This window comes from Enhydra lutris, unplaced genomic scaffold, assembly GCF_002288905.1.
Source record: "Enhydra lutris kenyoni isolate GAN:26980312 unplaced genomic scaffold, ASM228890v2 scaffoldscaffold35, whole genome shotgun sequence".
Taxonomy (NCBI): Eukaryota; Metazoa; Chordata; class Mammalia; order Carnivora; family Mustelidae; genus Enhydra; species Enhydra lutris.
Window position 1 is genome coordinate 162,708 of NW_019154119.1, and position 14,829 is coordinate 177,536.

General features: G+C 37.0%; 1 protein-coding gene across 3 annotated transcripts in view; it reads right to left on the reverse strand.

Moving 5' to 3' along the window:
* LOC111154155 (baculoviral IAP repeat containing 6) overlaps positions 1-14,829 on the reverse strand; it is a 232,730-nt gene that overhangs the window by 152,126 nt on the left and 65,775 nt on the right. For all 3 annotated transcript variants that reach the window (XM_022513574.1, XM_022513573.1, XM_022513572.1), the window contains exons 10-12: positions 10,875-12,269; positions 5,402-5,551; positions 2,032-2,257 (exon numbers count right to left, since the gene is read on the reverse strand). In XM_022513574.1, coding sequence (XP_022369282.1) covers positions 2,032-2,257; positions 5,402-5,551; positions 10,875-12,269 — 1,771 coding nt within the window. The remainder of the gene's footprint in view (positions 1-2,031; positions 2,258-5,401; positions 5,552-10,874; positions 12,270-14,829) is intronic.

Sequence of the window (14,829 nt, forward strand, 5' to 3'; positions counted from 1 at the left end):
GCCTGGGTGGCTCAGTTGGTTGGACGACTGCCTTCGGCTCAGGTCATGATCCTGGAGTCCTGGGATTGAGTCTCGCAACGGGCTCCCAGCTCCACGGGGAGTCTGCTTCTCTCTCTGACCTTCTCCTCGCTCGTGCTCTCTCTCACTCTCTCTCAAATAAATAAATAAAATCTTAAAAAAAAAAAAAAAGTCTACCAGACATCTCCAATTTATCATAAGCCAAACTTAATTGCCCACTGCCATCTCAGTAAACAGAAACTCTTATTTTTTTCAGTCAGCTGAATCCAAAACCTTAGTCATCCTTGACTCTTCTCATGCCAGATGTTCAATACATCAGCATATACTATTCTTTCTACTCCAAATTACATCCAGAATCTGACCACTCTTTTCACTACCTCCAACAACTGACATCATGGTCCAAACTATCATCAACAAACTGTAATAGTATCCAAACTAGAACTCTCACTTCTATCACTGTCCTCTAACACATACAACCACTCATCATCTATTATCATCACAGTAGTCCTACTGTAGCCTTCTAATATATAAAATTATTCCCATATCCAAAACCCTTTAATATTTTCCTAATCTTATGCCACATAAAAATCTCACTATGGCCTATAAAGACACTTGTCCTCTAGTGATCAGCTACCTCTTTGACCTGGCCTCCTCCCACTCTCCCTTGGCCTTCCCCACTCTAGCAACACTGGTTTTCTTGCTCTCGCCAGAAATCATAAAATATCCTCCTCAGGGTCTTTGTACTTATTATTACCTCAGAATTAATGTCTTCATGGAGGGCTTCCTGGCCCCTTACATAGAAAGTACCATACTGGGGCACCTGGATGGCTCAGTCGGTTAAGCATCTGATTTTGGCTCAGGTTGTGATCCCCAGGTCCTAGGATTGAGCCCTGTGTTAGGCTCCTTGCTCAGCGGGGAGTCTGCTTCTCCCTCTGCCCCTACCCATGCTCATGCTTACTCTCTCTTTTTCTCTCTCTCAAATAAATAAATAAAATCTTAGAAGTATCATACACATTTTCTCTTTGTCTCACCCTTGCACACAGGTACATACCCAGCAACTACTCTGACACCATATTGTTTTATCATATTTCATAACTTTTATGACTATGTGGCATACTAGAGATTGATTGGCTTACTGTCTTTCTATCCCCAAAGTACTGTAAATTCCAGTGACAGCTATATTACTAGTGCCTACAGGTGCCTGCAAAAAACAACCATTTAAATATCTGTAAAGCAGTGCCTGGTTGGCTCAGTCAGTTAAGTGTCTGCCTTCAGCTCAGATCAAGATCCCAGGGTCCTGGAATCGAACCCCACATTTGGCTCCCTGCTCAGTGTGGAGCCTGCTTCTCTCTCTGCCCCTTCCCCTGCTTATGCTTTCTATCAAATAATAAAATCTTTTAAAAAAAAAACAACAACTAGGAACGCCTGGGTGGCTCAACAGTTAAGCGTCTACTTTCGGCTTAGGTCATGATCTCAGGGTTCTGGGATCAAGTTCCACATTGGGCTCCTCCCTCAGGAGGTCACCTGCTCCTCCCTCTGTCTGCAGCTCCCCCTACTTGTACTCTCACTCTCTATCAAATAAATAAATAAAATCTTAAAAAACAACAACAACAAGATAGGAGGGTGGGATAATTAGGGGATGGACATTAAGGAGGGCACGTGATGTGATAAGCACTGCTATCATAGAAGACTGAGGAATCACTGAACTCAACCTCTGAAATTAATAACACCCTATATTAATTCAATTTAAATTTTAAAAATAAAAATAAAAATAAATAAATAAATGTTTGTTAAATGGACCTGTGGGCTGAATGCCCAAACTAACTGCAATGGCAGGTTATTCTATTTTATCCTACAACTAAGAATACAGAAATCTCCAAAATTGAGGTGACAAATAAACAGTTATTAATATGCAAGGTTAAGAGAAACAATACTATATCTAAGAATTCTACGTTGTTTCTAACAAATACATAACATGGACTTAAAATCAAATACCTTAGAAGAATATCTTACCTGTCAGTCTGTAGTTTCCAAGTTCTAGTATGCTGAGCAGCATCTCCATGGTGTTGCTGATGCAAGTGCTGAGGATGCCTCCTTTGCTGCTGTTCTTGTTGAACTTCTACCCAGCATGGAGGAACAGTAGCTGAAAACCGTGGAGTTAAAGTCTCAAAGCGCGTTAGCTCCACTAGAGACGTCAAGATGTCAAGGGTGAATGGCTGGTCCACCAATAAATCAACTCCTTAACAACAGTGAATATAGAATTTGAAACAGGTTTTAAAAATTAGTTTTAATTCATGTTTTCTGTCTAGTCAATTATAATACTTACCAAATATCCTGAGAGTTATTAATATGAGCTCAGATATCCATATACAAATAAAGTAACTAGCACTAACTACATAACGGGCATAATAAAAAGCCATCTTAAATATTTTAAATTATAGAGAGGGTACTCCTTACTGGAGAAACCCAAACTCAACTTGTTAGAAGAGCCCTGGCTGGGCTCTAACCAGCCCTAAGTTAAGAAGAGAAATGAAAGTAGTACTGAAATGCAATCCAAATCTGTATCAAATCAGCAAGTAACTTTTAGACTTTATCATTTACAAAACAAAATACTAAACATACTAAACTAAAATACAAAACAAAATACTAAACAGTATATAGCACCTGCCCTTTTTTACTTTGTATAAAAAATTTTTTTAAAGTCAAAGCTATACTGGGATGCCTGGGTGGCGGTTAAGCCGCTGCCTTTGGCTCAGGTCATGATCCCAGGGTTCTGGGATCGAGTCCCGCATCGGGCTCCTTGCTTGGCAGGGAGCCTGCTTCTCCCTCTGCCTCTGCCTGCCACTCTGCCAGCCTGTGCATGCGCTCTCGCTCGCTCTCTCTCTCTCTGACAAATAAATGAATAAATAAAATCTTTTAAAGTCAAAGCTATACTGATGGCAGATAAATACATACAGAACCAAAAGCTTCACCAGTACTTTTTCCTACTTTTGTGATAGTTAAGAATATTTTGTAGGCATACCAATATTAAAAGAGTAACAATCTACTTCAGAGAGATTAGTTTTCTCTTAAAATGTGCTCACATCTATGAAATTTCTAACATTAGAAAAAAGCTTTTGTGCTTGTTCCAATAACAAAAATAAATTTTAAAAAGATTAAAATATGAAATCTGATAGGTTAAGAATATTTTCAAAGAAAATTTATACTAAGTTATATCAAATTAAAAGTATATTTCAAACCACATTCCTCTTCTCAAAGCTTAGAGCTTTTTAAATCAGACTGAAACTGTTAAATACTAAAAATACTGTTTGTAAACATGAACTGTATGTCAATATCCCTTCTTTATATTATTTACTTCCTTACAATCTAATTCATCTTTTCTCAATAGTATTTATGGATTATATCTGAAAATTCTTGGGGCTCCTGGGTGGCTTAGTCAGTTAGCTTCTGCCTTTGGCTCAGGTTGTGATCAAGGGGTCTTGGGATCAAGCCCAATGTCAGGCTCCCCATTTGGCAGGGAATAGGCTTCTCTCTCTCCCTGTGCTCCTCCCCTTGCTCATGTTCTGTCTCTCTCTCAAATAAATAAATTTTAAAAATCTTAACAAATAAATTTCTTTTCCATTATAACAGTAACCTATAAGAAACATCCAGTATATTAGCTTTTTAAACCAAACTGTATAGTTAATCAAGACAATCAAGTCTTGACTTATTGTAGCATGAGACATGAGTCAGTTTATCTCGACCAGGGGGACAATCTTGCCTTCCAAGGGCTACCTGGAAGGAGGTAATTGTCTGTGCTACGTAGTCTAGTAGACAGAAGCCAGAGATGCTGCTAATACAACCTAGGACAGTCTTCCCACAACACAGAATTATCTAGCCCAAAATGGCAATAATGGTGCTGACGCTGAAAAATCCTGGCATGTAAGATAGCACAGATTATACTGACAGTCACTCAAGTTAGCATGTATTATACTAGTAATCATTAAAAAGGTTTGCCTCTGGTGCAAAGAAAAATGATCAAATACCCACATATTAAGTGTCCATAAAAATCAAATACCAACTTTACATATTATTTCTATTTGGAAGACATCTGAGTTCAAACACACTTTGCATTACAGATTTATTAACCTTTTTTTTTTTTAAAGATTTTATTTATTTATTTGACAGAGACAGATCACAAGAAGGCAGAGAGGCAGCCAGAGAAAGAGGAAGGGAAGCAGGCTCCCCACTGAGGACCCTGGGATCATGACCTGAGCCGAAGGCAGAGGCTTTAACCCACTGAGCCACCCAGGCACCTCTGGATTTATTAACCTTTTAATTGCTAGATTTAGGTAACAAAATGAATTAAGGACTAAGTAAAACATAAGAGCACTGTGGAAGCACAAAAGGACTAACTACAATCATAAAGCACAGGGAAGAGAGCTGAGGGTAACATGTAAAGAGCATGAAAATGGGATTATACACTCAAAAAATCATGCAAAGTTTATTGTAACAAACACTGAGAAGAAAACTAGAGTTATTTCATAAAAGTCCAAGATTTAGGAGGAGTAATATGTTAACTATTACTTCTTCTGAAAAAGTAGTTCTGGAGGGCAATACAGAAACACAGAGAAGAGGCAAAAACAACATACAAAAACAAACCTAACTAATGACGCACAATGGGGCAATGAGGATCTGAATATATCACCCCAGGGAGAGAATATTTTTCCAGCTTTTCAATTCCAGTAGTAGTATCAGTAGTAACAGCCACTGCACTGACCTTATATTTATTTAGTCAATTACCCTCTTTTTCTTTTTTTAAAAGATTTTATTTATTTTTATTTATTATTTTTTATTTATTTTTATTTATTTATCTGACAGAGAGACAGGGAGAGAGGGAACACAGGCAGGGGGCACTGAGAGAGGGAGAAGCAGGCCTCCCACCGAGCAGGGAACCCGATGCAGGGCTCGATCCCAGGGCCCTGGAACCACGACCTGACCGGAAAGCAAATGGCCAATGACTGAGCCACCCAGGCACCCCTCAGTTACCCTATTTCATGTTTTTTCCCTAACTAGACTAAAAGCCCATTAATGGCCAAAATAATGTTTCACCTCTTAGGTAACATCACCAATATCGGCCAACCTACCATAGGTCAAAAAAACATTTTTTATTTTAACTGTTCACAACAATTTGTGACTACTGAAAAAAACAATGATAAATAATAAATAAAAACAAGCCTAGTGACAGAATGGCAACAAGTAAATGAACTCCCTCAACAAAGTAACCAAGAGTTGACTGCAAAAACTGAAAGAATGTTTAAGACTATTTAAGAAAGACTCAGAAAGCTTTAAATATCACAAGAATTTCCATTTTAAGATTTCATTTAAAAACTTAGTATCATACCTGAAATGCCAGGACTTGAAGGATTTGATAAAGGTTTGGAACCTTCTGAAGATGGTTCTATTCCTTTAGAAAGAGATCCATCCACTAGTATATCAGCTTCATCAATATCATCACAAGTTCCTCCAATTTGGAGAAAATGAAGCTCACCACCTACGGTGTAGTAAAATTTTATCAACATAGGTACACGGCATATGGATAAACATATAAACGCATACTACTTAAGAAACTCATTTATTTTAATATCACTCAACAGGCAGATAAACAGGGCTGCCAAAGTGACATTATCTTCCAGAATTTAGAAATTAAATTGACAAGGTATTACAAACTGAAAATTAAATTTAAAAAATGGCAAATACAGAAACATATGTGAAAACAGTTATTGACCTAGTACTAACTATGTGTAAGACACTATTTTAAATGCTTAAATTAATTCATTTAGTCTTCACAAAAACCTCTGAGGTAAGGACTATTATTGTGGCCACTTTACAGATGAGGAAACTGATGCACTAGCTAAATATCTCAGCAGTATCAAAAATGAACACAGATTCTTAATTTTTTGAAGCATTCACAATGAAATGAAATTAAACTGAAATTGTTTTTTTTTTAATTTCTCACAGAAAAAAAATGAAAGCAAAGTTAGCAAATATTTAAGATAAAAATCAATGGATAAAAGAATATTCTAAAAAAAGTACTTGGAGATTCACTTTCAATATGACAGAATAAGGAAGCTGACAACTCCTCTTCCTGAAAAGCAACTATAAAGCCAGACAAAATGGTCGTTCAACCAGGGTGGGGCAAGCAATGAAAACCAGCAGAAGGGATGCTACTGCCAGAGGGGGCCCAACGGATTTGGACAGCCATCAGCTGAAAGGGCTCAGAGGCAACAAAAATGAAATGCATCCTAAAGACATGACCCTGCCCTTAATACAAAGTTAAAAGAAGTGAAAGAAACATAAGGGGTTTGCTAAACTCTCCACATAATCCACAATGATCAGAAGTTGTACATATGTATTACAAAACCAGATGGGGCCCAAGCCATCCACACATTCCTAGTCAACTAAGCCTCATGCATATGCATAAGAGTTGTAAGAGGGCATGACAGAAAATAAAAATAAAGCAAATAAAAGCCAGGACACACGTGAATACAGCCTTTATGGTGAAGTTACTTGGGCATAATCACTTAATCAAAATCTTTGGCTGAATATTAAGCTAAGCTAAGTGGACACAGAGGCAACAAATAAAAAACAAGTTTAAAAATTAAAACCTCTGGGGGCGGGGGGGAGATGATTGGAGACATCAGTGACTGCACACTGCAAAAGAAACAGATTTCACAGATAGAGTCCTAAGGGGTTACCAAACAAACAAAGCAACAACAATCTCCAAAGAGGGGAAATCAGAATTCAGAATTCTGCAATGTTATTTAAAATGTCCAGTATTAAATTAAAAATTATAAGACATCTGAAGAAAGTTTGACCCATGCTTAAGGAAAACAAAATCACTGAGCAATATCTCTGAGTTCCCAAGATTTAGGTTTGGCAGACAAGAACTTCAAAGAAGCTACTGTATTTTTATAGAATAAAAAGAAATCAGGTATGGAGAATTAAAAGAACAAATGGTGGAAATGACTCAACAAGTAAAGAATCTCAACCAAAAACCAAATTATTTTAAAGAACAAAGGGAAATTCTGGAGTTGAAACACAAAATAGCTAAAACGAAAAGTTCATTATATAGGTTCAAAGTAGGTTTGAGACGGCAGTAGAAGGAATCAGTAAAATAAAAATAGAGCATAAGAAATTAACCAATCTAAAGAAAAGATAAAGATCTTTTAAAATGAAAAGCATCTCAGAGACCTATGGGACAGATCAAGTATAAGAGCATACATGTAATGGGAATTCCAGAAAAAGAGAGCAGAAAAGGCAAAGAAAAAAAACTGATGAAATAATGGACAAGAACTTCCCAAATCTGAAGAAAAACACTACACTGCAAATTCAATCAATTCAATAAACCTCAAGTAGGATATATACAATAAGATTCACAGGTACATATGCTGTTTGAAAGTCAGTAAGAAAACCTCAAATGCAACAAGTTAAAAATGACTCATCAGATCTAATAACCATGATATAAATTAAGAGCGGACTTACCAGAAACAATGAGGCCAAAGGAAACTGAATGAGATGTGAAGAAATAGTTAACTAATAATTCTATACACAGTATTATTCTTCAAAAATGAAAGTGAAATAGAGATGTTTCAGGATAAACAGCATCTTTCACTAGGAGATCTGCCTTGTAATAATAAGTACTAAAGAAAAGCCTTCAAGATGAAAGAAAGCACTACCAAATTCTCTCTCTCTCTCTCTCTCTCTCTCACACACACACACACACACACACACACACACACAACCAGAAATGAGTGCTTAGGTGATGAAATGAGTAAATTAGATGGACATTATATATTTTATCTCATTTCTTTGTAAACTTTTTTAAAAGACAAAGATTGTATAAAACAACTCTTTTTCGTTGGGTTTATAACTTATCTAAATGCAACATCTAAGACAATGGTAGCACAAAGGACCAGGAGAAAAAAGATTAAAGCAAAGTATATTTTACTAGTAAATTAGTATTATTCTAAAGTAGTCTGTGACAGATTAAATCACTAAGAACAGAATTCCAAAAAAAATATTAAAAATATATATATACCAACAAAGGCTCCAGTAATGCCACACCAAATGGCAGAGTAGGAAGTTCTAGGTAGGAAGCTCTAGAGGTTAGCTACTGACCTAGAAAGTGACTGATATCAACTATTTCAGAACTCTGGAACCTAACAAGAAACAGTAACCAGAGGATGCTTGATAAAGGGAAAGGCTACTGATCTTTCATGAAAGTGGCCTGCAGGAAGCAGCTGCCATCCCCCATTCCTCAGCCCTGAGCCAGCTGTGGGGAAAGTGGCCCATATTTCTGGAGCTGCTGGCTGATGGCACAGTGGCCAGAAGGGACCTTATTTCCTTGTTTGACAAGGAAACAAGTGTATGTATATTCTATTTCCAAACTTTCATCAAACATAACTGCATCAAATCTACCTTTAGTATACTGTTAATACCATTTGAAATTAACATTTATTATAGATTTTTATCAAAATGCTCAATGATTCTCCATGAGAAAAGGAGTTTTATCCTATTTGAATACACTCTTACAACATCATGGAAATGTCATGCCCTTTTGGGTCAGAGTCTGTAATCCTTTTTTAAAAATTTTACAACTGGGGCGCCTGGGTGGCTCAGTGGGTTAAAGCCTCTGCCTTCGGCTTGGGTCATGATCCCAGGGTCCTGGGATCCAGCCCCCCGTCCGGGGCTCCCCACTCAGTGGCGAGCCTGCTTCCTCCTCTCTCTCTGGCTGCCTCTCTGCCTGCCTACTTGTGATCTCTGTCAAATAAATAAAAATAAGATCTTAAAAAAAAATTTTTTTTTTACAACTACTTTTTTGGACTGTCAAATATACATGATATAACATCAACTTTTCTTTCCTCTTTTTAGTTACTAATCTCATCTTTTCAAATCTATCTTGATCAGTCAATCCTTGAAGAACTAGGGGATAATTTTCAAAGTGCTTAACTTCTCGGGCTTTTTCTTGTCCTTTGATCCATCTGGATAAATTCCCTATCTAGGAAAAGTTCCTAGAACTTTTCTTCCGTTGTCCAAACTCCAAGAATACATTAGTCTATTTAAATACTACTTCTTTATCTCACAAAAGCATATCTCATCAAACAATTAAAACCATTAACCCCTGACTGTACTTCTGGAAAACACTGGTATCATACACAGATGTACCCTGGGGCTAGGTCACTCAGGTTCCAAATCTACCTCCACTCTGGATGGCCTATGGCATATTAAACTGTTTTCGTTTTTTAAATCTTTCACATTAAAACATTCTTTAAAACTCAATGTATCACTCTTCTTTTTTCTTTTTCTAAGTGGGTTCCATTACTTTTTTTTTTTTTTTAAGTGGGCTCCACACCCAACATGGGCTTGAACTCATGACCCTGAAATCAAGACCAGAGCTAAGACCAAGAGTCAGAGGCTTAACCAACTGAACCACCCAGGTACCCCTGCAAGTCTTACGCTTTTGTTACATTCTGGCAGTATAATTTATGCACCCTGACAACAGATGCCCAGGTATGAATGCTGACTCTGTCATTCGTTAGCTCTGTGACTTAGGCAAGTTACTTAACCTCTCCTTCCCTCAGTTTCCTTATCTGTAAAATGAACACAATAATAGTATACACTGCATAGAGTTGGCATGAGGATTAAACGAACTATGAGAACTGAAGCTCTCACAACAGTGAACAGGCACATACATGATCGAAAACTTCAAAATCATCCTTCACACCACATAGTATTTTAATGGTTTTTCTAAACTTTATCAACTCTAAATCAAAGTTTAATTAGCGTGAAGTTATTCTGCATTGCTCATTTTTAAATTTTAATTTAATTAATTTTAAATTAATTTTAAATTTGGGTTTTGATGTTATTTGAAGATGTTTCTTCCCTTTATTTCACTAGATGTATTCCAAAGAAGGCCATCTGAACCACTACATTCACCACTACCCTTCCTGGCCAAACTCTTGCAATTTTAAAGTGAGGAAAAACTCGGGTTAATTCCCCCCAAGAACCACAAATGAAATGTATGACTCTCCTCACACCCAGTTCTTCTCCTAACCAGTGGCTATAGTTACCTGGTCTTCAAATACCTCCCCGCCCTAACTCCTACTAAACTATCAATAAGACTATTCATGTTGCCTGACATTGTCAGTAATCCTTTTCAAAAACTGCTTTATTTTTCCAACTTAAAATATATAATAAGAAAAGTAGAGGAAAAAAATGCACACCATGTGTTACTCTGTATGGGGCCTCAGATGTTGCAAAGCTGACTCAACCATTAGCCAAAGGTCAGGAGTAAATCAACAAAAAATTTTATTTGGTAAAACTAGTATCATTCGCTTAATAATTTTCTTTCAGGAGGAAGTAATGATCAGTATATATACTCTGTGCCCAAAATGTTACATACATTATTTCATTTCATTCGAAGAAGCCTGGTAACAGGCCTTCTTATCCTCATGTATAAATAAACAAAGGTTTACTGAGTTTAAAGTAACTTGCCCAAGGCCACAAATTTGAGCAGATGCAGAGTCAGGACTCACAGAAACAACAGCAGGTTATTTTCTTGAGGTTAAAGCAGAGAAGATACTTTCTGAGACACTTATTAACTTATTTACAATTAGAATCCTTACCTAGGGCAGTAGAAAAAAGTTTTAAAAAGTTAAAACAGTAGAAAGATTTACCGCTTCATTATAAAAAAAATAATAAATTTCTCTCCATCTATATGGATCTAAAATTCATACTAGGTATGCATATAAATGAATGCCATATACACTGATTTTATAAGATTTGTAGGAGACCCAAACAAACCAACAGCTTACCTTTGGTGCATGCACACAGCCTGTCTGTGCCCGAGCAGTAAATGACAGAAACAAATGTGTCCTGTTCCTCAGTGCCCTCCTTTTTGGGAGGTTCCACTTTGGCCAAAATTTCAAAGTTTGAAAGATCTAATATTTTTACATATCCTCCCTGAGTGGTTATTACCAGGTGTCCAAGAGTAGAAATATCAGCCTTTTTTTCTCTTTCAATGCCATTCTTTGAGGTTAACTGCATTTCCTCAACAGGCTCCTCACAGTCATCTTCCCGATTATCCAATATATCTGGTGGAAGCAAAATGAGCGAGGTAATTGTGTCCTGGGGGTCTTTGATATGTTGGATTTTTATTGGCTCCTCTTCTAAAGTCACTATCCGAGTGGCATAATTCATTTTATAAAGTATTAAGTATCCACCACTAACATTCCTCTGCTCAGGCTGAATTATCAAAGGAGTTTGTACATCTGCTGGTGATTCATGTTGGATTACACTAATATTCGCACCATTCACTACAGCAAGATTTGATTCCAGCTCACCTTTCCGTCTATTACATAGTGCAGAGTTTAATTTATTTAAATTATTCAAGGCCTCTACTTGATTTATTGCACTCAAGGATTCAACAGGGCATGTCCGCAGTCCTACCAACAAATGAATTCCATCAGCACAAGGAGTTAGGGAGTCTATACAAAGATTCTCCTCCTCTGCAAACTTTGGCAGCCTTAAGCACTGAACCAAAGTCCCAGGCTTGGGAAACACAGAGTTCCACTTCTCAGAATCTGGAGAGGTAAGGTTGGCCGCTGCGTCTGCAAATTGCTGAATGTAAGTCACAGGAGGATCCTGCAACAACAACTGCTCCTGACTGTCCAGCTCCATTTCAATGATCTGGGGAACTGTGAAACCATCATCATGCAAACTTTTGCTCATTATATTGTTCATCTGTGAAAATATTTTTCCTGCTTTCTCATCAGATTCCTTGATGCTATAAAGAAGCAAAATAGGTAAAGTCCTCCTTACCAGAGGAGAATTTAATTCTGAGTTAGTGCAGGATTCATTGTCAGTTGACCCTTGTTCTGATATACTTTCACCCTGAGTTCTGCTTAAACCATCCAGTGACCTGTGAGAATTACTACTAATGGGTGAGGTAGCGGGAGATTTATATGTTAATAAACCTCCTGCTAATAAACATGGAAAGGGAATGTTGTGTTGTTCCTGGTGCTTTTCCTTTGTCTTTTCACTCTTAGAGTTTGTTAAGCAAGGATTTGCCCCAAGTTCTTCAAGATCCTTAACAGTGTCTTCAAGCACATTTGCCACAATCTCCCACTGAAGTTTCTCAGGCTGCTGCAGAATGCTGAGTGCTGTTATATCAAGGCTCACTTCCATGGCTTCCTTCTGGGACGTATGCCCTTTGAAAAGGAACAATATTCATCAGAATTGGCCTCGAGACTGGCAAGACACAAATCTTTAGCATAATGCTTTCGTTAATTTCCTTTTCTTACTCATCCAATCAGTTAGTGCATTATAATTACATCAGTGGAAGAATTTAAAGTATTTTAAAGGGAAGTTAATGAAATCTAAGATAAATCTACTCAGAAAAACCACTGAGGTATTCAAGAGAATCAAAATCATTTTCATTTCAGAATATATTCTCCTGGAACTTTATGAGCAACATACCCCCACCCTTTTAAATTTATGAGAAAGATTAAAGAATGAAGACATTATTAGTATAAAATAACAGGGTTTCTGTCCTTCCATTCTAAACCAAAAAACACTCAATACCATTAAAACTGTCACTTACACACTTTATTGAATATCCATGAAACATGATTATAGTGTCAGTTCCCTACCTTATACCATTTAGAAGTAGTCATACCACGCTCTCCTCTCTCCTACCCCACCATACTAATTATCAGTTATCATAGTATACAATGTAATCTTAACCTCAGCTTAGAAAAAAATTATAACCAGGAAGGAAAAATTCCCAAAATTTGCCATTTTAAAGTGAAGCAGAAAGTGTCTTCTGCATTACCTGCTAATTTATAGTTCATTTAAAGTGAACTACATTACCCCCTAATGACCTTCTCTCCATTGTGTGCTGTCCCCTTACAAAGAGTACAAAAGTCATTTCTCAGTCTCAACGCTTGAAACATGCTATGTCTGTCTACACAAAACCCTGCAACAGATGTCACTCAACCCCTAAGCCAAGTACAATCTCTTGATATTGAACTGAAAGTCTGAACCGATTTGTGTCTTTCTCAATAGCAATAAATCCTATCAGTCAGCAACATTATTAGCAACAATAATGTCTAAGTATTTCTTACGGGGAAAAAAAAAAAAAGAACATTGGAATTGGCTTTATAGTTTAGGTAAGGAAAATATAGAAGAGTAAAGGAAATAAATATAACTCGACAATTGCATGAAAGTTTGAAAGGTGCCCAAGTAACATAAAACTGAGATTCATGGAACGTCATACACGTAACATGTACTGAAAGTTCTATTCCCACCATTCTGTTAACTATTTCATTAACTATTTCTTTAAAATGCTCACTGATAGCCTTATTAGAATTTCCCATTTTTTGAGGATAATCTTCTCACTTGATATAATGTTGCTATTATGACCTAAAACTGAAACCATTTCTAGTTAAATGGAAGAAAACTGTAATTACAAGCTCAACAGTTTAATCATTTAATGAAGCTGTTCGTTTATGCAACCACTCCTCTGGCTACGTTCACATGCAGTCTGTCTGTGCTGCCATGCAAGAGTTATATATATTAACTCTACTAATTTAGAATCGAAATTAAAAGTTGACAATAAGATTTCGATAGCATGTAGTACACTGTAATAAATCTTGAGGATGCTCAACTGTTTACTGGACTAAACTGAAACTTCTTTGAATGATTTTTTAAATGATTTTTTTTAAGTTATGGTCAGAAATTGCCAGGAAAAAGCTATTTTAGTTTATTCATACAGAGTAAGAGAGATAAAAACAAAATAACCATAACCATAACAAACATAACCATTTATGTAACCATAAATTACATATATTAACACACATTTAAGAAATGTTCAAAGTAAATAGCATAGAAAGTGGGACTATTCATTAAGAAGAGCAGCATGACAAGCAGCATTATTCCTCTGCTTCTTCCCAAACATTTAAGTAATATCTAAGACACAGCCCATGCTGTACATTCTACTTCAGATGACTGACAAAGCACAATGAAAACTGTCAAATACTGCAGTAAGAAATCTGTTAGCTCAGAATTTCTCAAACCTACTAGACTACAAAACAAGTTTTTACATAATATAGCTACATACGGACTGCAATACAATATTCCCCAGATAATCATTTTGGGAAATCCTTCTCTCCTTTGCTTACTTAGGTAGTGTCAGCCAACAGTTCTCTCAGGCAAACTTTCTGAGGTAAGCAAATAGGTGTTGTTGTTTTTTTTTAAAGATTTTTTATTTTATTTATTTGAGAGAGAATGAGTGAGAGAGAGCATAAGAGAGAAGGTCAGAGGGAGAAGCAGACTCCCCAAGGAGCTGGGAGCCCAATGTGGGACTCGATCCTGGAAGTCTGGGATCATGACCTGAGCCAAAGGCAGTCGCTTAACCAACTGAGCCACTCAGGCACCCGCAAACAGGTTTTAACTAAGCACTTTTCGAAAACTAAGAATTTCAGTTTGAACCCTCCTTCTCTCTCCTGCCATTCTTCCCACACTTCACAAGAAGCAAATGTATCCTTAATTCAGTTATCTGACCCCAAAACCAATCTTCTCTCTCTGACATCATTTCTTTTCTTTTTTTTTTTTTAAGATTCTATTTATTTATTTACTTATTAGAGAGAGAGAAAGTGAGTGAGAGAGGGAACTCAAGCAGGGGGAGTGGGAGAGGGTGAAGCAGGCTTCCCACGGAACAGGGAGCCCGACATGGGGCTCGACCCCAAAATCCCGGGATCATGACCCAAG